Source organism: Nuphar pumila, chromosome 14 (assembly GCF_984573655.1).
Source record: "Nuphar pumila chromosome 14, dmNupPumi1.hap1.1, whole genome shotgun sequence".
NCBI lineage: Eukaryota > Viridiplantae > Streptophyta > Magnoliopsida > Nymphaeales > Nymphaeaceae > Nuphar > Nuphar pumila.
Window position 1 is genome coordinate 88,280,796 of NC_143262.1, and position 25,852 is coordinate 88,306,647.

Consider the following 25,852-nt stretch of genomic DNA (forward strand, 5'->3'; position numbering starts at 1 on the left):
CATTTTTTTTAATATCTTGCAGTTTCATCCTGATTTTAACGATAAACGATGCCTGTTTATTACAGATGCTTGGCCCATTAAAGAATTCTTGCATTGGAATGGTCACTGGCGCAAGAATTCCCATGTCTGAGAATTCTCACCGCCACTTTCCCAAAGACACCTTTGTTTCACATAGAAGTGGCCTTTTCCCTTTTTCCTTACTTTGACTCAAGTTTGGAAAGATTAAAGGATAGTGTCGAGTGGGTGTCAATGGGTCGGGTTTGGTTCGGACCTAGGTAGGATGGGACCAAACCCAGATTTGATTTGAAATGCTAATATTGGGTTTGGACCCAGGTCCAATCAGACCTACTATAAAAAAAAAACTATACTTGGATCCTATAACATGAACCAAACCCAGACCATATCTAGTAAGATAATATTTTTTATCTTTTTTACATTGAAAAATTACATATCTTAGTGAGAAATTCTGGTCAGGCTCGAGCCTGGTATGAAAAATTTCACAAGCCATACCCGGCTCCATATATTAATTGAACCCTTTGAGTTGAACCTGAATTCTAATAAGACCTCCTTGTTTTTCACCAAACCCTGTCACTATAGAGTTTGGTACGGGTTGGGTCTGGGTCAAACCTGGCCTATTGACACCCAGTGATGTTCAACTCAAGCTTGGTTTGGTTAAGCCCTCTTGTAACTAGTTAGGAGTTTGGGTTCGGTTTGTTTAACAAAATGGGATCCATCTTACGTTCAATCTCGGCTTGTTTCACAAATAAACCAACTCTAACCAAACTCATATTGCACTAAACTCGGGTAGTTCACAGACTACCCAACCCTGCCAAGGGGATTGTGATGCCATGGATTTTGGACCTAAGGTGGACAAAATGGATATCCTACCAAACAAGTTGGGGAAATGGCAAGATCGTTTTTTCTAACTTGTTTACCATAAAATACCATTAGTACATCAAGTTAGGGGTGGGCCACCATGGGCTAGGTTTGGGCCATGATTTTAGAATCGGGCTCGTTAGTTACAAGGCCGAAACCTGGCCCATTATATACGTGGGCCGGGCTCGAGCTGGCCCACTGGCTATCGGTCCGGCCTGATGGGCTTGAGTTATTTATTGATTTTTTTAATAATACAAAATTTTTAAAAATTAATTACTACATAGTAACTTGGATAACTATTACTATTTACCTAATTAGTTGCATGGGAACTTGCTATTTGTTAATTGTTACTATTTACCTAATTAGTTGCACTAATTAAGAATTAGTGAAAACTTGCTATTCTCATTGACCCATAATTTTAGTCAAGCATTTATGCATTTTAAGATTGGGCCAGGCCCGGTCGGGCCAGACCAGGCCCACTTCACATTGGCCCAATGGGCTGGGTCATGGGCTTCTCTTCAAACCCGAGCCTGTTAAGAACAGGGCCAAAACCTGACCCATTAGTAAACAGGCCAGGCCAGCCCAGTCCATTAGCGGGCCGGGCCGGCCTGATGCCCACCCCTAGGTCGAGCTTAACTGGAAATCATCTTGATGGTTGGCATCACAGATAGACGGTCCAGATTTATTTGACAGGAGCTTCAGCCTCTCAAACAAAAAATTGAAACGGACTAAAAGAAAAAAAATAGAGTGCAGAACAGTAAAAGAAAAAATTAAATCGTCGACAGCAGGATTCGAACCTGCGCAGGCAAAGCCCAACAGATTTCGAGTCTGTCTCCTTAACCACTCGGACATATCGACCTATTCGATGATAAGGTGCAATATCTTATTATTTTAAAGCATTATAAAATTTCGTTCACCCACCCAATGGTTCTAGGCCCTTGCACAAAAACCTGGATCCATATGTGAATATATATAAAGACCTAAATAATGGTCCAGATTTACTTGGACTCAGGAGGGAGTCTGAATATATATGCTATTTTGTGTCCAGAGCGAGCTTTGACCAGCTGAGCTCAAAAGTGTGCTTACACAGCGTCAGTAGGGGAGTTGTAGAATGCCCCACTTCGTCTGCCGTTTGGGAGCAAGGCTTCTGTAAATCCATTGCAATGGAGCACCAAATCTGTCCCCAGTTTCACCATTTTGACGCCCTTCCAGAGGTAGTTGTTGTCCTTGACTGTTAATGGGTCAGGTTTGGTTCAGACCCAAGTGGAACCAGACCCAAACCTGATTTGAGATAATGGTACCGGGTTTAAATCTGGATCAAATTGGATCCACCATAAGAGAAAACATACCTGGATCCTATAAGGATTAATTATATGAACCAGACCAGGACCATAATCGCTAAAATAATATATTTTTTTATCATTTTTACATTGAAAATTTGCAGATCTTAATTGGAACTCGGGTCGGGCCTGGGTCTGGTATGAAATTTGATAAACCATATCCAGCTCAATATATTAATCGGACCCTTCAGGTTTGACCTGGATTCCAATTGAGCCTTCTTATTTATCACCAAACCCTGACCGTATAGGCTCCCAAATCCTGGATTTTCCATTTTCTCACCAAATACTGGCTCCCAAATAGAGCCTTACTGAAAACCACATCGATATGCAGCAGCAGTTTCCTTGAAAAAAAGGCTGGAAAACATGCCTTTTTTTCTTTATGACAAGGAACCTGCTTAGGAACAGAGGTCGCTTAATGGGCCTTCCCTCCTCGATAGTAAACCCCGGTGAATCCGCAGCCTGCAAACAACACTCACTGGATAGCAAGATGAGGTTCCACCACCTTCCCAAGAATGGGATAACCACTTGGGCGACCTGAGGTGGGATGTTTCTTGCTAATAACAGAAAAAAAAAACAATGTTCAAATGCTGTGTGATCCATGGTTTTACGCTGTCAGGATAGTGATAGTAAGTACGGCAGGCAGAGCCGGTGCGGCTAGGTCTCTGATCATGGGGATGATTTTTTCTTGTAAATATAAAAAAAAAAGTGTGATTCATGAGAACGATAGCATGATTCCATATAAAAATTTTCACAGACAGGTTGGCATTGTAATGTTTCTTGGCCAGTTTAAAGCTTCAACCAATAGGCACGCTAAGCCAACTCAAAACATCTTTGAATTCAAAATCATGGGTTTCCTTATTAAAACGCTCGACCAACTTGTACTTAGCATCATTCGTATAAAAGGATTGGGTGGTCTCTAATAGCCACCTTGCTTCTGTGTCCCTTCGTTTCTGCAAATTCCTTGTAGTAAGTTGCTGTAAAATAAGGAGCAGCTGGAGTTCCTCAAGAGCAGTGAGAAGAATGTGCGGCATTTTAACTGCAAGAAGATCAGATATATCCACGTTAACATGTGTCAGTGACTCGGTGCTGGAATTTTTTTCATAAGATTTTGCTATAATATGCCAACAGTTGATGATCAAGGCAACGCATGCTAAAATCTAGCATGAAATACTGGCAGATTATCTTACAAGTAACCACACTTTGCATTTAGTCTCTGCAACTTTTTCCTTCATATTTAAGCATAGAAACCACCCTAAGATTAGAGACCTAGACGCGTTGGCTCTGCCTCTGGTACTTATGGTCGCTGTTCTTGTAGCATAAAACTCCATGGGCTTATCTTTTTTTTTTCTAAAGGCAAGCTGGGGTTAGGCAGACTCCTACCAGATATCTTAAGCCCCATGTGGCAGAGAGATTCGAACCTGGGCCTTCAGCTTGGCACAGGACACCGCTTAACAAACACTCATGAGGTTAGAGGGAAAGAGTTCGACTGAAGCCTGTGGGACCCACAAGGAAAAAGAAACACCTTTTTGCTTTTTGCATCATGTTAAAAATGGGACGAAAATAGACTTGTGAGTCCTGACACATGGTTGACTGCATCCGACTTGGTCAACCGTGTGTCAAGCCATTAACACAACAGTGTCGTGTCGAGTATCTGTGCGCCTCATGCCAGACAAGCGACCAATTGGGCGATTCCTTGTGTCACTGTGACAAAGGTTATTGAGTTGCGATTCGATGTGTGGCTTAATTTGTTGGATATCCAACCCATTAGTACGTTGGTTGGATATCCTCTCATCATATCCAACCCTGTTGGTTCCCCACAAAATGCATCCGAATCGATATGAAACTGGTAGGGCTGGTGAACGCGCTTTCCGATATGAGCTTGAATTGTTCAAGCTTGGCTCGTTCTTGTGGTGAGTCAGGCCAAGTTTGAGCTCATAACCAGCTCGAGTTCGAACTACGTTGTTTATAGAAAAAATACATTGTTTTCTAGCTGGAAGAAATAGTACAATAAAATGATGCATGTAAAATATATCTAAAATATAGTTCTTACTAAGCAACAAGTTTATCCAAGTCAAGCCCACTTGAGGCGCCTACTTTACAAGTTTTAACGAGCCCTTTATGAGCCAAACATGAACCAAGCCACAAGCAACTCAGATAGTTTTTCAGCCCTAGCCAAGTGCCCCTAAAGTTATGAAGTTCCCTAGTCAAGTCCAACCCTCTTAACCCGATTTGATCTCAACATGACTGAGTCAACCTACTCTAGCTCACAACCCGACTTACCAAACCAAAATTATTTATATACTCAAATTGATTTGTACCCAAATTGATTCGCTTCTGACCCATTACAGACCCACCCCAGGTTGCATCCAAAATGAAGCCTAATCAAATCAAAGGACGGTTGACGAGCACCTATACAACCCAACTATAGTCAACCCCCACTGAAACCGGATGACTGATTTGAATCTAGAATAAATAGCACATCCATATCGAACCCCATTCATCAGTTCAGGTTTGGATCTAACTTTTAGACCCGATTCAAAATCAGGTCTAATGGAACCCAACCAGAAATACTTACCTACTGCATGTAAATGACCATCATTCTCGTTGGTTGTCCAACCCAGAATGTCTATGGGTCGTGGGTCCAGTCAACTGTGTCCTGTGGCCTCTCAATAGACTGGGTCCAAGATTTTATTTTTTTGAAAGGCAAGACTCCTAACAGTTATACAACTATACCATTAGGTTTTGAACCTGCAATGTCCCAACACATGGTGACATGCACTAGCTGCTCCTACCAGATAAGCAGAGCCCCCGTCAGTAGCAGTCCCAGACTTCACCGAGTAACTCATAATTGCATATTGATACCCGCCTGGGTCGGGCTGAGCGGTAGTGGGCTTGGGGAGAAAGTGATGACCCTTTCATCGCAGGTTCGATTCCCACCAGGCATGCAGCTGTCTTTCACTGGTTGGCCCCGTAAGGACTTTGATGTCGATGACCCCACCGGGAGATAAACCACGAAGAGAATATTTGACGTTTAGAAGTATATACTGGAAGAACCATCAGAGACCACTTTTGTAACAACCGATTTCTGTATCTTGAAAGGTTGCTGGAGGTGGATCCGGTAGCATAAAGAAACCTATGGTTATGTATCTTAAAATGACGGCAACCTTGAATCTTCCTTTCTCTATTTCATATCTTCATGACATGATGACCTTTGATATGGTTTAATTGGCTGCAGTAAAGTAAAATGATTCACCATGTGCATTTCATGATGTTTAAGGTGGTTATGTAATATGCAACCATGGGTTTTTTTTTTTCTAAAGAAGCTGTGAAAATGGAGGTCATCTTGGTTTGACTGTCGCCGTACAAAAGAGTCCTGTATTTGAATCAGAATACACTTCATTACAGTTCCTGCAATTGTACACCTTACAGGGCAGTTGCATAAAAGAAACAGGCAGGCGCCGCTCTGATAAATCAAGCAGATTCACAAAGTTAACAGCCGATGTCTGGGATTCTGTATCATGAAATACTATCTGAAAGGCAACTGAGTTCGGTTGATATTTTTGGCTACGCACCATGTTTAAAACAGTTGGACGCATAATTTGTATACCTGATAAAACATAGTTGCTTGATCTCTAACCATCCAAAATCAAACCATCTAAGCCATTGTCAACTTCATCCAAACTCCAAGAAAATTCACATCAAATCAACCCCGGCGATGAAACGTCTAATGACAGTCAGATGATCAGCCAGAATGTTTATCCTGCCAGTGAAACTTCACCAAGAGTAGCGCATTCACCAGAGTTCATTAATATGGATCAGTAACTCTCGATTGAGACCCATTTGCTTAGTTAGGATAATGCCATATTCGAACCACACTGACAAATCTGTGTCATGCACTTCCAGCAGGCATTTTGTTCTACACAGAAGAAATTCATACCATATCTCACTTGAGCTGTTCATCTCCAACATTGATACTCGATACATGCCTCTGAAATTTCTTTGATAACTCTAGGTACGATTCTGTCTTTGAAGGAGGCACTCTCTGAAGTGCAGTCTCAAAATTAGCCATTGATACACTCAACGCATCAAGGTTCTCCTGAAAACAACAAAAGCATGATCTATTCAAGCACATCTTTACATAGAACGGATGTTCAAAAAAGGTGGCTGCAGTCCAGGAAAGAACAACTCAATTCAACCTGAACCTAGAACCACAATGGCTAGACATCCCAGTCCACTGTGGGACAAGGTAATTCAATCATATCCCTATGGAGTTGCAGCATGTCATCATAGACCAAACTCAGCCTGAGACAAACAGGCTCTTAGGCATGTCCATGCTTGTGAGACAAGGAAACTGGACATGGTCGTTCAGTTTCAAAGGCAGAGAAGGCCAAAACAAACCTCTAATGCAGCAATAGCTGCCTCACGGCAAATCATGGAAATATCTGCCCCAGTGCACCCTTCAGTCTGATTAGCAAGCTCAGGTACGCTAACATCAGAACTACAGGGCATTTTACGCAGATGGATGTACAATATCTCTTCCCTGTCTTTTTTGTTGGGGGGTCCAACATACAGCAGTCTATCAAACCGTCCTGTCAACAAAATTGAAGGTAAAAGTTTAGCTTGAGAGACAAATAAAACTCCGATTTTGATAGGATTCTTTTGCATCAATACAGGTTACAGAGACTTGATTGGACCAGTCTGAGCCAACAAGAGACTGAAAACAGTCATATCGTCATTTCAGTCCCAAGTCAAGTCCTCGGACCAAAATACAAGCTTAATAACTGAGTATTGATCATATTCTATAACCAACAGCTAAATAATGACTATGCAAGAGGACCTGGCCGAAGAAGTGCAGAATCAATCTTGTCCGGACGATTGGTTGCTGCAATGACGGTAACACCAGCTCTCTGGTGTAAACCTGAAAAAAAGAAACATATTTGAATTAAAATACCAAGGCGAAGCTTAAGAAGAAACATCAGGGTAAGTGAAATCCACACACTCCCAAAGTAACAGGCACCAAAATCCAACCAATAAAAAGACAAACAGATGGGTTTGAATGTATATGCATTTTGTGGATCTGGGAGAAAACTGAATCCATCGTCCATCATTTGGAAAAAAAAAAGAGGAAAAAAAAGTGTCTTGTATTAGCAGTAGACGAGACAGGTTTAGTAGCAAGAGTGACACAGAACATTGCTTAAGAAATGGAAACCTGAGAATGAAAAAATTTTGTGGGCAACAGAGGATTACTTGATAATCACATTTCACCCTATGAGGTTCAGAGTCTTCAGACCCTTAAAGCAGCACATTGTCTTCTCTAGTAAATTTCTTGATAGATTTCCTACCTAGCTGGATCTGAAACAAAGGATTTGTCAAATAGCCAGCTGTTGTATTTTATGTGAAAGGGATGATTTGTGCACCAGTCATTTGTTTCTCCTTATGCCCTTTTCTTTTTAAGACTGAACATTTCTTTTTAAGACTACATGCTGAAATGGTCGGGCTGAATATTCAACAAGCTATTCACAATCGGGGAAAGAGTTGAAGGGAAAATATGCAACGGAATTTGGAGATGGCAGCATTCATCAGCATAGTGGTATGTGTGGCTAGAAAGGAGTAAGAAAACATTCAAGATGCAAACTAGAATTCAAAAATCAAGTCTTCTTGCACATGATGCGTGGAAGAAAACTAATTTGCATTGGACTAGGGTGACCAATCCTAAATTTGGTTAGGTAGATTTGTTCAATTGTATTTGCTTGGCTTTTGCTTGTTCATTTCTTCGGAAACAAATGCATGTGCATGCTATAGTGTAGTCATGGCAATAATTGTAACGAAGTAAGCGGAATTACAAGAATAAAGTGCAAAAGCAGGTACAAGTCCAAGAGTAGACAATACAAAAGCACAACACAAGCATTAAAGTGTATAAGCATAAGTATACGAAAGGACAATACAAAGAGCCAACAAAGGGCAACACAAGCAAGTAAAAAAACAAGAGATTTATTGATAATATGCTTGAAAAGCATAGTAGAATAGGGGGAAGTATATCTCCTATTTATATACAAAACCAAAGAGGGAGACCATTGGGAGCTCCCCACATAGAGTCGTTGGGGAGCTCCCAACGGTCATATTTATGACCATTGAGGCCCCAACGACTCTATGGTGGGAGGGCCCCAATGGCTGGACAAAAACGAAAAAAAAGAAAAATCTGTAATAAAAATAAATTAATAACTGTTTCTAATAAACAATTATTATTACAAGTGAAAAGAGCAAAATGCCCATATAGGGCATTAACTATTACAATACATGAGAATATATTTATTATACGAATATGTATATATATACTCAACCTCAATATAAACATGTAAATTTAATGAAGAACATGAGGACTCGAAACCCCCTTTTTTATGGTATTCTTGATGTATCTAACAATTCTCAAAACAACACTCATGTGTACAGTGGTCGGAGCATACTGAAACTAACTGAGTGAACTGTATGAGCTATGTCTGACTGAGTGATAGACGAATAAGTGAGTGACCCAACTAGTTGGTGGTAAGGTGTAGGATCTTCAAGCTAAGCCCTATATTCCAGATCTAATTTAGCATTAATCACTTCTGGGATTTTTATCTTCTTTATCATCTGTAATACTAGACTTAGTACAAATATCAACACCAAGTTTCATTTGGGAAAGAATGTACCCTCTGCAAAAATACACAACTTCAATACCTAAGAAATATCTTAAAAAGCCTAAATCAGACATGTCAAAATTTTCTTTTAAAATATTTTTAATATCACTAACTTCCTGCTTGTCACTTTCAATGATAATCATATCGTCTACATAAAGTAGAAAGAATAACAACTTTAGAACTTGTACTTTTGAGAAAAAGAGAAGTATTAATATAGCAAGAATGAAAATCCAAATAAGTCATAACATTAGCCAAGCCTTAGGAGCTTGTTTAAGACCATAGAAAGTTTCCAAATTTTTTCTTTTTTAATACAAAACTCCGGTGGAGGATCCATGTAAACCTCCTCATTTAATTTACCATTTAAAAAATTATTTTTAACATTTAGTTGGTATATAGGTCATGTTTTAATAGATGCAACGACTATGAGTGTCCTAGCACTAATCATTCTAACAACTGGGACACAAGTTTCTTCATAGTCAATGTCATATTCTTGAGAGTACCATTTGACCACTAACCTACCTTTATATCTTTCTAAAATCTCATTACTCTTAGTTTTAACCTTAAAAACTCATCTACATCCTATAGATTTCTTCCCTAGGGACAATAAAGTTATTTCTCATGTTTTAGCCTTTTTAAGGGCTTTAAATTCTATATTCATTCAACCCATTATGAAAGATTTTTGACTTCATTATAGTGTGATGGTTCATGATAGGAATGTAAAGCTATTTGACATGTTTTATAATTTGGTGTCAATGTGTCATAAGATACAAACCTACTTAATGGGTTACATACACGATTAGATCTTCTAATAAAGGGTTTTTCTCAGGATGAATTTTGTGAATATTTTTCTAAGGCATTTAAAGGATTTCTTTGCTCAAGCCGAGTATATATTTATATGGGTTTATCAATAATAACATCATTTCTTATAGGTGATTCTACATTCTAATAATTTGAATGCATATTATTATCATCATTTTCATTGTCAATCAAGGTATTATCCCCGTTATCATTGAAAGAGTCATCACAAGAAGTCAACTCTTCTTGTGGCAAGAGGTCAAATAGAAAAGTATAATCTACTTGTTTTTCATGGTTCTCTTAAAACCATTTTCATTTTCCAAAAATGTTACTTCTTTAGAAACATTAGTTTGTTACTCTTACAGTCAAAACCTCTATATCATTTTTGGTTTACACTCATTTAGTAGATTTTGGAGACAATTTATCTCTTTTATTTAAGAGTACAAAACACTTACAACAAAAAATTCGCAACCTCTTGAAATCGGGTGTTCTTTCAAATAATTTTTTGTAAGGAGAAACATTTTTAAGGATAATGAAACCATTCTATTTAGTAAATACATTGATGTTAGAGCAGCCTTGACCCAAAAACCTTTTGGAATATCTTTAGAAATAAGTAATGTACTAGTGATTTCTATAATATGCCTATGTTTTCTTTTGGCTAGTCCATTTTGTTGGGAAGTTCTAAGACAAGACTTTTGGTAATAAATCTCATTTTATTCTAAATAATTTTGAAACTCATTTGATAAGTATTCACCACCCGAATCGGATCTAAGAATACAAATGTTGCTTTGAAATTGATTTTTGACAATCATATGAATTTTTTTAAAGAAAGAGAACGCATCGGATTTGAAGTTAAGGAAGTAGATCTACACATATCTAGTAAAATCATCGATAAAAATAACATAATATGAATATCCTCATTTTTTATATGACGAGAGAAAGATCTCAAACATCTGAATGTACTAATTCAAAAGGTCTCTTAGAGACAAAAGTTCTATTCGGAAAGGGGATAGATTTCATCTTTCCAAAGATACAATCTTTGCAAATTAAATTTTTTATTACAAAATTTCTCTAAAAAAAAGAAGATACATTTTTTTAGCTTGGGTGTCCAAGTCGTTCATACCAAGTTTCAATATCCTTGACTCAGACACAATTACAAAAAGAATTTGAGAAAGATTTAGATAATTCATAAAGTAGAGATTTATCCTCTTATGGCCTTGCCCAATCTACTTCCCGGACCGGAGATCCTGCACAGAGCAAGCCTTTGATGGGAAGGAGATTTCACACCCATGATCAGAAATTTGAGAAACGGAAAAGAAATTTAAATTTAGTTGTGGAACAACCCTAACTTTTGGTAAACAAATTTTTTGAAAAGTCTAAGGTTCCAATACTTTTAATTTGCAAAGATGTTCCATCGACAATAAAAACATTAGTACATAAATTGGATAGACCATGAGGTGTCATGAAAGAAGGCTCTTGAATCAACGATCCAAGAAGACATACCTGGAGGGTAAGATGAGGCTATCGTGGCACCTGATGTAGATGGAGATTTGAGTAATTGTTAAAGTGCCTCCAATAGTTGAGCAAGTGAAAAAGAGTCGCTTACGTTACTTGGTTCATCCTTCTTTGGTGTGGATTCTTCAACGAAATCCACCTTATTCTTCGGAGAGTCATTCAACTTAAGGCAATTAGGTCTTATGTGCCTTGATTCATGGCAATGATGACAAATCGTCTTTTTATACTTATCATTATAGCTATTTGGCCTCCTAACCTAAAATGTGAAGGCTTGTAAGATTTCACATATTGCAGGGTTTAGAAACGACCAACATTTCATCTCCTCCTTTAATCATACCAAGACGAGCTTCTTCTTGACATATTTTGGCAACAACGTCTTCCAAAGGAAGAGGTTTAGATCGATAGAGGAGAGAAGATCTTGTTCAAATTCGGGCTTAAGCCCATGCAAAAATTGAAAAACATACTTTTTTTTCATTTATTCCCTTCTTAGTTCGACATCCTCACTAACAACCCATTTGGGTTCAAGAGGGATAACTCATCCTCACTAACATTCACGTCTCCTTGTTTGATGGTATATATTTTTTCTTGAAGAAAAAATTGCCTTGCAAGCTCTTTTGCAGTATACATACCCTTCATAAAGAATCATGCCTCATTAGCTTTGCAGAACTTAGCAATGCTGGCACATATTTTGAGCTCAACATTATTCATGAACCATACAAAGATTTTTGCATGTTTACTTTCCCAATCCTCTAACTTGTATTGATGATCTTCAATGGCTTTAATTCAAGCATCTCCTTCCAATGTTTTTTCTTAATTTGCTTCAAACTTAGTGAGTTTGAGTTGAGATTTTGGAATTGAGCCCATCATGTATCCCAAAAGCTTTTTGCTTTTAAGATTATTTTCCATAGCGAACGCCTACATCATATAGTTGGAACTATTTAATTTGGAGAGATCTATTTTTTTGTTCATTCTTTATTTTGACTTGATAGAAAAAAGAAAAGAAAAGATGAAAGACCACAAGAGCTCCTCCACCTTGAGTTTCGCAAGCACCATCAACCCAAAACACTTTCCTAAAGGAGCAAGAGAACTATGGCTTGTAATGAAACAAGGTACAATGAAACAATAGTGAAACAAACACAATGCCAACAAAGGGCTTTAATAAACTCACTTAAGGTTGGTCACTAATGGACCAAATACAATCTCAAAAGAGATAAAAATATCAAACAACACAAGAGGCATACAAACCTATAAGATGGAAAAAAACTCTAGAGAAAACCCTCAATTGCTTCTAGGAGCATTGAGAAATAACAAGGGAGTGAGGCTCTCCAGCACATGGGAGGCAGTCCAACTCTTTCGACTACCTTCCAACAGTCATAAGTAATGACAGTCATATTTTGACTGTTGTGCCTAACAGTCATAATATGACTGTTGGGCAGGTTATTTATTACAATGCTAAATTACATTTTAGTCCCTAGTAGACTGTACTATATGATAAAAGACACAAATACCCTTAATGAGTATTTGAATATAATTTTATTTTTAACACTCCTCAAACTTATGGAGAAATCACCAAAAGTTTACTAAGAAGATACAAAAATTGAGGCAGTAGAAAAGCTTTGGTGAAGAAGTCTGCAATCTGAAATTCGGACCAGACATATGGCAATGTAATAGTCCCCTTCAAATATTCTTCGCGAACATAGTGACAATCCATCTCAATGTGTTTTGTTCGCTCGTGAAATGTGTGATTGTTGGCTATATAGATGACACTTTTATTATCATAGCATAGCTTTGAAGGTTCTGAGACATCAACACCCATATCGGAAAGTAGTTCTCTCATCCACACAACTTCAGTGGTTGTGGTAGCTATTGCCCTGTACTCAGCTTCCGTAGAGGATAAAGACACTTTATGTTGTTTTTTACATCACCAAGAAATGAGAAAATCACCTAAAAACACACAAAATAGTTGAGTGACGGTTATTGAGATCTCCTCTCCAGTCAAAATCAGTGTAAGAAATAAAACTTAAGGATCAAAAAGAGGATAAGAATAGTCCTTTAGATATAGTTTTCTTGATGTATCGAACTATTCTTAATACTGCACTCATATGGATGGCTGTAGGCGCATGTTGAAATTGACTTGCAGAATATATGGCATGTGCAATATCTGGCCGTGTAATGGATAGGTACATTATCGATCTAATAAGTTTTCGATAAGGGGTTGGATCATCTAATAATACTCCATCTTCAACTCGCATTTTCGCATTTATTACTTCAGGAGTATCAACATATTTTGTGTCATAGATTCCTGAATGCTTAACAATATCAGCTACAAACTTGATTTGAGATAAAATGTATCCTCTTGGTGAGTAGGCTACTTCAATTCCTTAAAAGTATCTCAAAAAACAAAGATCAGTCATATTCAGTGTTATAAAAAGCGTTGAGGCATAGCGAGGCGCTCCACCAAAATCTGAGGCGAGGCGTAAGCCTTGAGGCGTAAAGTGTAAGCCTCAAAGTTTTTTTTTTAACTTAAAAAAACTATAAAAAATATCTAAAATTATAAATAAATAAAAAATTCTTTATTGATGAAGCAACAACCAACAAGAAATAAAAAAATCTCAAATAAATATTGAAAAAATATGAGATTAACATGTAAAAATAGCATTAATGCAACAACTTGATCTATGTAAGTATCTAAGAAATAAAACATGAGCATTCATTAAATAAAAAATTAACATTAACAACGAAATGCATATTAGCATTAACAATATCACGTCATAATTAGAAAATGCATTTTAGCATTAACAACCAAATGTTAATATATATATATATATATATATATATATATATATATATATATTAGAAAATGCATGTTTTCATTTCCATATATATAAGGTTGTGACTGCATGTAATTGCATGACTTGATTTTGCCAATAAAAGGGTTTAACGTCACATTCTAGAAGAGATTATTGCTCCTGCGAAATTGAATACATTGAAGAAGTTGACACGGTGATATTAATTTTCTATGAAACGAAGCAACTAATCTCAATGACTTAATTAACGTGGTTGCTTTGAGTGTCTATTAGATTGCAAATTGGTGAACCTGCTAGTAAGGGTGTCAATGGATTGGGTATGACCCGATCCTGACGCATATTGGATCTTATAGGGCCAGGGTTTGGTTGCAAAGAAGGGATTCTGATTAATTATTCAGGTTGGACCCATGAGGTCCGATTATTATATGGGTTGGGTATGGTTTATAAAATTTTATACCAAACCAGGTCTGACCGGAGTTTCGGTTAAGATTCTCAAATTTTCAATGTAAAATAATTAAAAATATTATTTTGCCAGGTATAGGATGGGTCTAGTTTATGTAATTTTTATCGGATCTGGGTATAGTTTTTCTTATAAAATCCAGTTAAACCCGAATCTTGATCTGATACCTACATTACTTAGTCGGATTCAAGTTTGGACCCACTCATTTTAACATAGGTCCAACTGATGAGTTGTGGAGCCTGATTCAGAGTTTTTGCCCTTACAGTAAGGGAAGTCCGGGGGAATATTTTTTTTGGGCTTATGTTTGAAACCCGGTGTCTTATGGATAAGACCCGATTTGTTTAGGTTTAGGGTTGTCTCCCTTGCCTTGTATAAATTCTTGCTTTTCTTTTTCTCTTGTATCTATCGAGAAAGAGCAATAAATTTTTTTCCTCTTGGCGACCGTGGTTTTTTATTCCCTCTCGGATTTGAGGGGAGGTTTTTTCACATAAATCTGTGTGTTCTTGTTGTGTTTTGTTTCCTTCGGTTGTTTCTTGCTCGCGGTTTTCGTAACACCAACCCATTGACACCCCTACCTGGCACTGCCTCTGCATTTATCATGCCCCTTTTTTTATATTTATACATAGAAACCACCCCTAGGATCAGAGCCCTAGCCGTGTTGGCTTTGCCGGACGTACTTACGGTCAGCGGGCTTGAACAGGGTAGTAAATGGCCTTTTTACTAGCAGCTTAGTAAAAACTTCATAAAAAAAACCTAATTTTTGGTCAAATGAAAGCTTTGACCCTCATTTGACTAAAAAATTCAAGGCATGTACGCCTCGGCTTGAGGTGTGCCTCGCTTCGAGGCGTGTGCCTCGCCTCGAGGCATGTGCCTCGAGGCGTGTGCCTCAAAGCCGTTGCGCTTTGTACATGCGCCTCAAGGCATAAAGCCCCTTGCCTTGAGGCAAGGCGCGCCTTTTGCGCCTTGAAGCGCGTTTTTAATAACACTGGTCATATCAAAGGATTTTTTAAGCAAAATTTTAATATCATCAATTTTCTTTTGATCATTTCCTCTGATGATCATTTCATCAACATACAAAAGAAGAATGATCAATGAGGTACTTGTAGATCTCACAAAAAAGAGCATTGTCAGTGTAATAAGATTTAAATTCAAGTTTTAATATCGTACCACTGAACCGATCATACCATGCTTTAGGGGCTAGTTTAAGCTCGTATAGGGCTTTTTGAAGACGAAGGATCATGCCTTTTTCAATAGACAGACCAGGGAGAGGATCCATGTATACTTCTTCATTTAAGTTTCCATTCAAGAATGCATTTTAACATCTAACTGATATATCGGCTATTTTAGAATGGATGCTATAGTAACTAGAGTTTTAACTTCATACGAGCTACTGGGGCAAAGGTCTCTTCATAATATATATCATACTCTTGAGAATATCCTTCTGCAACAAGTCTTGTTTTATATCTCTCAAGAGACCCGTCAATTTTTGTTTTAATTTTAAACACCCATCTACACCCTATTGTCTTCTTTCCGATAGGAAAAGGTTGAATTGCCCAAGTGTGAGCCTTGTGTAATGCATCAAATTCAATTTTCATAGCTTTAACCCATTTGTTTATATTTTTAGCCTCGTTATAGTTGGATGGTTCATGATAGGAATGAATGACTAGAAGACATGCCCTGTAGAGGATTCGTATGAGACAAACCTACTTGGAGGCCTATGTGTTCATTCTGACCTTCTAACACTAGTTTCTTCAGTATTTGTTAGTTGATTATATCTGTCAAGGGCACATGAATGCTCCACAATATTTCACCTAGAGTATTGAAGAAGATCATGAGATGGTTCACTACTTGAGTCATTAATAGAGTCGAAAGTTTCAACATCACTACTAATACCCTTATTGAGTAACAAATCAAATAAGAAAGCATACTCGGATTCTTCCTTAGGAACATCAAAATCAAATCCATTGTCATTTTCTAAAAAGGTAACACTTCTCCATATCCTTTTTTATTATCAGCATAACCAAGAAAGACACATTTTATGGCTTTAGAAGAGAGTTTGCTATATTTTTCAAGAAACACGAAGCATTTAGAGCCAAATACCCTTAGCCTTTTTAAACCAGGAGAAATTTTAAAGAGTTTTTCAATAGGAAACTTGTTTTCCAAAGTTTGAGAAGGCATTCTATTTATTAGATAGACTGCGGTTAGAGCAACTTCAGCCCAAAATTGCTTTGGAATTTCTTTTGAAATAAGTAGAGTTCTAATAGTTTCAATGATGTGACGATGTTTTCTTTCATAAATCTAATTTTGTTGAGGTGTCCTAGGGCATGATTTTTGATGCACAATTCCATGATTTTTAAGATATAATTGAAATTCATTTGAAAGAAACTCTCCCCAAGAGTCAGAGCAGAAGACTTTAATATTTGTTTTAAATTGATTTTTAACTAGATTATAAAAGTTTTTAAAATGTGAAAAAACTTCGGATTTGAGTTTTAGAAAGTAAATCCAAGTATATCTACTAAAATCATCTATAAATGTAACATAGTACGAATAACCACCTTTTAACATAACAGAAGCAAAACCCCACACATCCGAATGCACTAATTCAAAATTTTAATGTGTCACAGAGGTTCTAGACCCAAAAGGTATCATTTGCATTTTTCCAAGTATACAATCTTCACATACAAAACTTTTATCTTTACAAATTTTTTCCAAAAATGGAAAAAGAGATAATTTGGATATACTTGGGTGTCCTAATCTTTTATGCCAAAGATCTATATTAATGTCTTTGACATGATTACAAAACAAGTATTTTGGTAAACACAGGAAATCCATGTAGTAAAGGTCTCCTCGTCTATGGCCTTGCCCAATCAACGTCACTGATTGGAGATCCTGCACCCAACACGCTTAGATGAGAAGAATACTTTGCAACAATAGTCAACAATTCGAGAGACCGAAAAAAGATTTAAATCCAGTTTGAGAATGACTCACTTTTAGAACAAAGAATTTTTTTAAAATATCATCAAGGTTTCCTAAGCTTTTGACTTTTAAAGAGGTACCATCGACAGTTGACACACATGAGAAATATGATTTAGTGCAATCGGATAATAGAGACTCATTATGAGTCATGTGGAAAGAAGCACCCGAGTCTAGAATCCAAGAGGTCTTACCTGGAGGAGACGAGGAAGAGATGGTAGCCCCGAATGTAGGTGTAGCCTTAAGAAGTTGTGAGACGGCTTCTGCTATTTGAGCAAGATTTAATTCATTGAAATTGCCCTCTTTTCTTGATTCTTGAGGTTCTTCACTTAAGGCGGCTACCTTTTTAAATTTTAGACATTCTGGTCTTATATGTCCGGGTTCCTTACAATGATGACAAATAATTTTACCTTTGCATCCTCCTCCGTTGTGTCCTTCCCCATTGAACTTCTTCTCAAAGTGAGGTGGTTTATATGTTTTCACAAAATTTTTGGGTCTTGCCATGGCAAGGACCTCATCATTAGACTTGTAAATTCCAAGTCTTGTCGCTTCTTGACAAATTTGAGCAAGGGCCTCACTTATTAAATTTGAGACATTCCGGTCTTATATGTCCGGGTTCCTTACAATGATGACAAATAATTTTACCTTTTTATCATCCTCCGTTGTGTCCTTCCCCATTCAACTTCTTCTAAAAGTAAGGTGGTTTATATGTTTTCACAAAATTTTCGGGTCTTGCCATCGCAAGGACCTCATCATTAGACTTGTGCATTCCAAGTCTTGTCTCTTCTTGACAAATTTGAGCAAGGGCCTCACTTATAGAAGGAGAAGTAGTCCTATGAAGTAAGGAAGATCTTACTTGCTCAAATTCCGATCGAAGGCCATAAAGAAAGGAGAAAAGATTTTCTCTTTAGATTTGGGTCTTTCTCATATCAATAGCCGAACCTTCCCATTTTGGTTCTAACATGGCTAATTCATCCCAAATAGGAGATAAAATACCGTAAAAATCCTTACACTTTTATTTCCTTATTTTGAATTACGTACCTTGTCTTGAAAATAATAAAGTCTAGCCATATCCTTTTGGATAAAGGTACTTCTTAGAAAGCTCCATGTGTCACGTACCTTCTTGAATTTGATGATATTGGTGGCAATCTTGAACTCCATGGTATTCATAAACCATGAGAGTATTTGTGCATTGCTTGCCTCCCAATCTTCCAATTTATTTTGGTATTCTTCCAAGGATTTTTCTTTTTCTTCTTCGACAAGGCTTTGACTTGATCTCCTTCTCTTCTAGTCAATTTGAGTTGTGGTTCACTAATAGAACCACTAACAAAACCCCGCAATTTTTTTTCTTTGATATGATTCTCTATAGCCATCGCCCACATCAAATAGTTGTTTTCATTGAGTTTGTAGGTGATGACGGTGGCAGACTCTCAATGATCAAAGAACACTTCCTTAACGAGATTCTCCTTCTTTCAAGAGCCTAGCTCTGACACCATGTAATGAAACAAGGTACAACGAAACAATAGTAAAACAAACACATAAACAACAAAGGGCTTTAATAAACTCACTTAAGGTTGGTCGCTAATGGACCAAATACAATCTCAAAAGAGATAAAAATATCAAACAACAAAAGAGGCATACAGGCCTATAAGATGGGAAAAAACTCTAGAGAAAACCCTCAAATGCTTCTAAGAGCATTAAGGAATAGTCATTATTATGACCGTTGGGTGGCAGTCCAAGTCATATTTTAACTGTTATGCCCAACAGTCATAATATGATTGTTGGGCAGGTTATTTATTACAATGCTAAATTACATTCTGTACCATATGATAAAAGATAGAAATACCCTTATCAGGTATTTGAATATAATTTTATTTTTAACATGGCTATGATACCATGTAATGAAGTATAATTACAAGAACAAAGTGCAAAATCACATACAAGTCCAAGAGTGGACAATACAAAGGCACAATACAAGCACCAAAGTGCATAAGCACAAGTCTTGTCAGGGAAAATACAAGGAGCCAACAAAGGGCAACACAAGCAAGTTAAATAATAAGGGATTTAGTGATAATATGCTTGAAAAGCATAGTAGAATAGGGAGAAGTATATCTCCTATTTATATACAAAACCAAAGAGAGAGACCATTGGGAGCTCCCCACATAGAGTTGTTGGGGAGCTCCCAACGGTCATATTTAAGATTGTTAGGGCCTCAACGACTCTGGTGTGTGTGTGTGTGTGTGTGGGGGGGGGGGGGGGGGGGGTGGGGGGGGGGGGGGCAATGGCTGGACAAAAAAAAATACAAAGTAATAAACATAAATTAATAATTGTTTCTAATAAACAGTTATTATTACAAGTGAAAAGACCAAAATGCCCCTATAGGGCATTAACTATTACAATACATGAGAATATATTAAATATACGAATATGTATGTATATATAGGGGTGGCAAAACCTGACACGACCCGCCAACCCGCCTCTTAGGCGGGTTCGGGTTGGGCTTAAACTAACCCGTTTAATAAACGGGTCGACCCGCCTAACTCGTTTATTAAGGGGGTCGGGTTCGTGTTAGGGGTATGCCAACCTGGCTGACCCACTTAATAAACGGGTTAGGCAGGCGGGTCAACCCGCCAACCCAACCCGCCAACCCGCCCACCAACCCACCAACACGCCAACCCACCCCCACTAACCCGCCAACCCATTTACCCGACCCAACCCGTTTATTAAACGGGTTGGCGGGTGGTGTCGGGTTACCTGTTTAATAAACGGGTCGGGTTCGTGTTGAGGTATGCTGACCCGCCAACCCGTCGGGTCGACCCGCCAACCCGACCCGATTGCCACCCCTGTGTATATATACTCATTAACAAATAATATCAGAACAAAACACATATTTCTCCAGAAAAAAGTGCACTTGCATGCTAAAATCATAGTCACAAATATCAATATCGGATATATCTCGGTGAGACTATTTCTCGTGATATTATAAGTTTGGTGATAAATCTTGGAAAATCTCAGGAAAATATTAGGGCTTAAAATATATATATATATATATATATATATATATATAAAGTAAGAAAATATGATGTTTAGATAATAAAAAATAACAAAAAATGCAAAATAAAGACGAAAAACACATTTAACAACAACTACGCCTTCATCCCAAAACAATTGGGGTCAGCGATATGAACCAAAAAAGAAACACACATTTAAGATGTAGAAAATACATAAAAACAGTATCAATAATTGATAATATCACAATAGTATCATGAGAATATCGTGTTATTCTCGTGATAATATCACGATATTATCAAATGGGCGATATTTTCAAAACATCACAATATTTTACCTATAGTATCGTTTGCTGAAAATACATAATATCGCGATATTTTGAAAATATCGCCAATATTTGTGACTATGGCTACGGTACCGCCATGGCAAACAACATCAGAGTTCAGGAGTAACAAAACAGTAGCAGTATCAGAAGCACTTATACAGGTGGCAGCAATAGAGATATCACAAGTTGCAAGGATTTACTCACCATCCATTTCAACAAGAAGTTGACTCATCACCCTGTCAGAAACAGATGCTCCATCACTGTCATGTCCACGAGCTATAGCAAGGCCATCAATTTCATCAAAAAATATGATTGATGGAGCAGCTGCTCTTGCCTTGGAAAATAAAGATTTAACCGCTTTTTCAGACTCTCCAACCCATTTGCTGAAAAGTTCTGGACCTTTAACTGCAAGAAAGTTCAGATGTGCTTCAGAAGCTACAGCCCTGGCCATTAGCGTTTTACTGCAACCTGGGGGACCAAACATCAGAACGCCTGAAGGTGGATGTGTTCCAATACGCTTAAAGGCATCTTGATGTTTCTGTGGCCAAACTACAGCTTCTATCAGTTGCTGTTTGGCCTCTTTTTGTCCACCAATGTCACTCCAGGAAACTTTAGGAACCTCTAGCAATACCTAACCAGCAAAATTCATCCAAACAGAGCAATAGATAAGGAAAATTTATTTGCTGATGCTAGCTTAAATCACATACCGAGATAGGCATGCACTATTATGTTCTTGGGTGACACACCCAAGAATAGCATAACCATGTTTGCGAAAATAAGTGCAGACACAGTTTACCATAGAAAACTCAGCTCACGGATCCAACATCATTGATTCATTACAATAATTCAGACTTCTAAAAGAGTAGTACCTCTCTCATGGCACTGGGTCGCACTTTCATCCTTGCTTGTTCAAAATCATGGAGGGTTAAATTGAGTGAAGATTCTCTGATCGAGTAACAAGATCTAGCTTCTTGTTTTATATCTCCATTGGAGCAGTGTGCATTTTCAGAGGTATTACTTTCCATATGCTGCTTATCTTCACTAGAAAACTTTGATGAAATAGACAAATTTGAGAATGCTAATGAGATGTGATCTACTTTGTTAGGGGTAGCCATATTTTCATCTGGCAAAGGCCGAGAACTATTTTCATCTACCAGTGAGGCATCAGGAAAGTGCCTGAGCTGCTGTACAGAGGAAACTGAAGCACTGCGTGCATCCTTCAACTTAATGTATCGCCGAAGAGAAGATAATGCTGCCTCATTGCAGAGAGCAGCTAGGTCAGCACCAACAAATCCATGTGTGCTTGAAGCAAGAGAAAGAATTTCTGCATCAACAAGGGAATGCTTCATTTCTCTAAGAATAGCATGCAGTATTTCAACTCTCTGACTTGGAGATGGCACACCTGAGAAAGTGTAAATTTACAAGTTACATTCAATCATGGTTGTGCATTTTCCAGCATATACTAAATAAAAAAACATAATATCGAGGCACATATTGAGAGAGAACGAAATGTAAAGGTTAGCTTCCACAACAACCCACTACAGCTCCATAATAATTCTGATGAATGAATCCCAGCTCTACAATGAATACCAATGCAAAATAAATTTTCAATTGCTTGTACAGCATATGATCAAGACAACAAGGAGATGCAAACTAAGTTAACTCCACACTCATGCACCACTAGAGTGAACAATTGTGAATCGTTAATAGAGAATCAAGCACAGACGACTATGATGGTCCTGAGTTTAAGATCTCAGCAAGTTTTTTTTATGGCTAAGAGATGAAGCTACAGCGAGATGATCTATATTAAGATTCAGGATTTTTTTTACATGTCTAGAAGACTACTTTTCATGTTGGTCTGAGCCCTATCGTGATGTTAAGGACTTAGGAGTCAACAGCGAAATTTCAAAATGTTGTGGTGCAAAGCTGCGATCTCTCTTAGTGCGATATTATTAACCAGAACTCTCAAAATTACTTTGTGTTATCTTGTTTTCTTGTAAATTCCTGCCCTAAGTTATCCTATTATGCTTCATACAGCTTCTCATCCTACCTTGGAATTCAATAATTCTTGATGTGTTGCAAGAGATACATCCTAAGTTATATTTTTTCTTATAAAGAACAAACTCTTCCCTAATTTGCTTCTTATTTACTGGGGACAAGTTATGATGGGGTTCACCCTAAATAGACTCTCTGGTGGCCAAGCGACACCATTGTTTCTACCTAATTCCAGTAACACAAACCAACATCTTTCCAGTCTTCCAATCATAAACCTATTGGCCACTACATTGAACCAAGAACAATTTCTATTGCACTTTTCCCATAATGCAAGCACTGACAAGCCCTTGAACATCATGACTGGACAAAAGAGCATGCACATGGCCTTCATCGGGCGACAGGTGTGACCTTCCATAGGGATATCCAGCAAATACAAGGCCAACTTGTGCTTTTTCCTTTAAATTTATGGTTCTTAATGTGTTTAGACCATTGTCACTGATATCGCCGATATTTTGAAAATATTGTGATATTATTGGCTATTTCAAGGTAGCCGATAATATCAAAAATATATCGTGATATTCAAAATATCGCCGGAAACAAAATATCGTGATATTTTTTGAGAAAATTTCTTCTTTTTTATTTTAAGTTTGCATTTTCTATTTTTTTGTTCTTTTATATTTTAAAACCTTTAAAGCATGTTTCTTTATATTTTTGAAAGAAAAATAATGCAAAACTTATTATTTTCTTACTTTTTTTGTTGTTATTTATATTTTTTTCAAAATTTTAAACTCCCGAGATATTCTCGAGATTTATCAACTTTTGAAAATCTCTTCGAGAAATTAGCTTTAACGACACAGGTGACTATGGTTCAGACAAGGGATGTAAGTACCGTATCATACGATACTGTACAATACATACCATAACTTTGGGAGAAACTGATACGACAAGTGTGTATCGTATATGTATCGGGTGTATCATACGATACACCTTCGATGCACTTTAAAAAACCAATAAGTTATATTTTTAATTTTAGGGTTTTAAATACCTCTTGAGGGTCGACTCCCTTATTTGTGTAGAAGTCATTAGAGGGGAACCAATGCACCCTACAAGTCGTGAGAGCGACTTGGGGGCCGATCCTTGCACAAGAGAGAGGACTTTTGTGATTTTCTCAAGAGTGCATTTTGTCGAGCAGGCGAACGTCGCGGTTGTCAACATTCGTACCGGTTTGTTATGTGTGTGTACACTTGTCGAATATTTATATGCCTATATTTTTATTTAGTTGTTAATTAGTTATCTTTTATTTTAGATCTTTCGATGTCGTCTTCACGTTCATCTTATAGAGATGATCTTGCATGGCAACACTGCAGAAGCATGGATGATGTACCACGATCAAGGTCATCATTAAGATGTCTGTTTTGTGGTGCTATTATTAGAAGTGGACTCAAGGTTGTCAGACTAGAAAGCAGAAGCGGGAAATGATACAGGAAGCGGAAGCGATGCATTTTAAAATGTATAGGAAGCAGTAAGCGAGAAATAAAAAAAGAAATAAGAATTGAATGAGAATCAAAATGACATACAAATAAAAACTAAAATAAAAGTGATTATTCTTAAATTTCATGATTCTTTAGTGTAAGAATTAAATTTTTAACAAAATCTAAAAATGATAACTACCGATTTAGAGAAAGCACATGGAAGTGAGCGAGAAGAGTGAGAGAAAACACAAAAGACACGAAAAGAACACATAAGAAGAATAGATGATGCCCGTGGAAATAATAGGAGAAACATGGGGGAATCGAGGTTCTCATCAAGTTTCGAAAGCGAGGAATATCACGCTTCTGAATCGAGTTTACGAGAAGTGGGCCTCCCACCTATCGAAGAAGCTTCCAGTAACTCTATAGACTGTATAGATTTAAGCAACATATTGCAGGTCTTCGTCAAAATGTATGTCCATGTGATTATCCATCTATTCTTGTCATTTTTCGTACTGATTTTATTATTGAACTAGAAGGAATTCAAAGAAGAATTCTACAAAAATGTTGAAGGGCTTCCAACCATTATTCAAGATTCTTAAAATGATGATGATGACCCACTTGCCAAAAAATAGTCGAAAATAAAGAGATCATTGAGCAGTAGTTAGATGCAACACTGAGGAATTATTGTTCTAATGCTTGACAAATAGGCTCTAGAAGATAGTTTAGTTTTAGGATCTTTATAGTTTAGAACTTTAGAGATGAAGATCGGCATGCAAGACATTGGTTAAATGTAATGCTTTCAGTTATCATGAACTCTTAGTTTAGTTATGACTTATGACATTTTAGTATGACTTGAATGTTAATTTAATATTGTTAATTAAGGCTTTAATTGTGTTTAAAATTTAAATTATGTAGTTGTCTTTTATTTACATTGTCAGTTATCAGTTCATAGATTGTTATTAATTTTTGCAGGAGGAGAAGAAGAAGATGACGATGATTATTAAGGCTCGGCAGGCTCGACTCGCCCTTGACCCATCCCACCCTGTTGAGCCCCGCCCTGCCTTGCTCCATCTCAAGCCCCGAGCCCTTTCCTCTGTCTCTCTCTCTCTCCTATGTAACCACAACATGACAAAACTATTGTTGTACCTGTGTTGACATTGGAGCAGGTACGAGGCATAGTGTGGGTTAGGTCCCGCACTACGCCTCGTTTCGGGTCTACCACACACCCAAATGTCTGTGGTCAAACTTGGGTCAAAGGGGTGGGGCCATTTTGGTCCCGCCTCACTCGACACTTAAAATCCCTCCCTCTTGATCCTCAACCCTAAACCCTAGACTTTCCCCATCTTCCCCTTCTCTATCCCTTGTAAGAAAATGGAATCATCAAACAAGCTTCAAATGCTTCTTCACGAATAAACTCTCTCAAGAACCATGAAGGTTCACACACAAAGCAAACACTTAAGAACCACTAAGGTTCACACACAAAATACCCAAAAGAGAGATTACAAATGGGAAAGTGAAGAGTAGATTTCATTCAAGTGGGATAAAACCCACAAACCAAAACTAAAAATTCAATGGGGTATCTTCCCATATTTATACACATAATGAGAG

General features: G+C 37.5%; 1 protein-coding gene and 1 non-coding gene across 2 annotated transcripts in view; both read right to left on the reverse strand.

Annotated features, from left to right (window-relative positions):
- Window positions 1–1,652: 1,652 nt before the first annotated feature.
- Window positions 1,653–1,734, reverse strand: TRNAS-CGA (transfer RNA serine (anticodon CGA)). The gene has a single exon. It is a non-coding gene; the product is annotated as a tRNA-Ser (tRNA).
- Window positions 1,735–5,563: 3,829 nt separating this feature from the next.
- CIP111 (Cam interacting protein 111) overlaps window positions 5,564–25,852 on the reverse strand; it is a 32,134-nt gene continuing 11,845 nt past the window's right edge. Inside the window, exons 6-10 of the mRNA XM_089988098.1 lie at window positions 21,647–22,179; window positions 20,982–21,408; window positions 7,054–7,134; window positions 6,615–6,805; window positions 5,564–6,312 (exon numbers count right to left, since the gene is read on the reverse strand). Of these exons, the coding sequence (XP_089844224.1) occupies window positions 6,160–6,312; window positions 6,615–6,805; window positions 7,054–7,134; window positions 20,982–21,408; window positions 21,647–22,179 (1,385 nt within the window). The 3' untranslated portion in view covers window positions 5,564–6,159. The remainder of the gene's footprint in view (window positions 6,313–6,614; window positions 6,806–7,053; window positions 7,135–20,981; window positions 21,409–21,646; window positions 22,180–25,852) is intronic.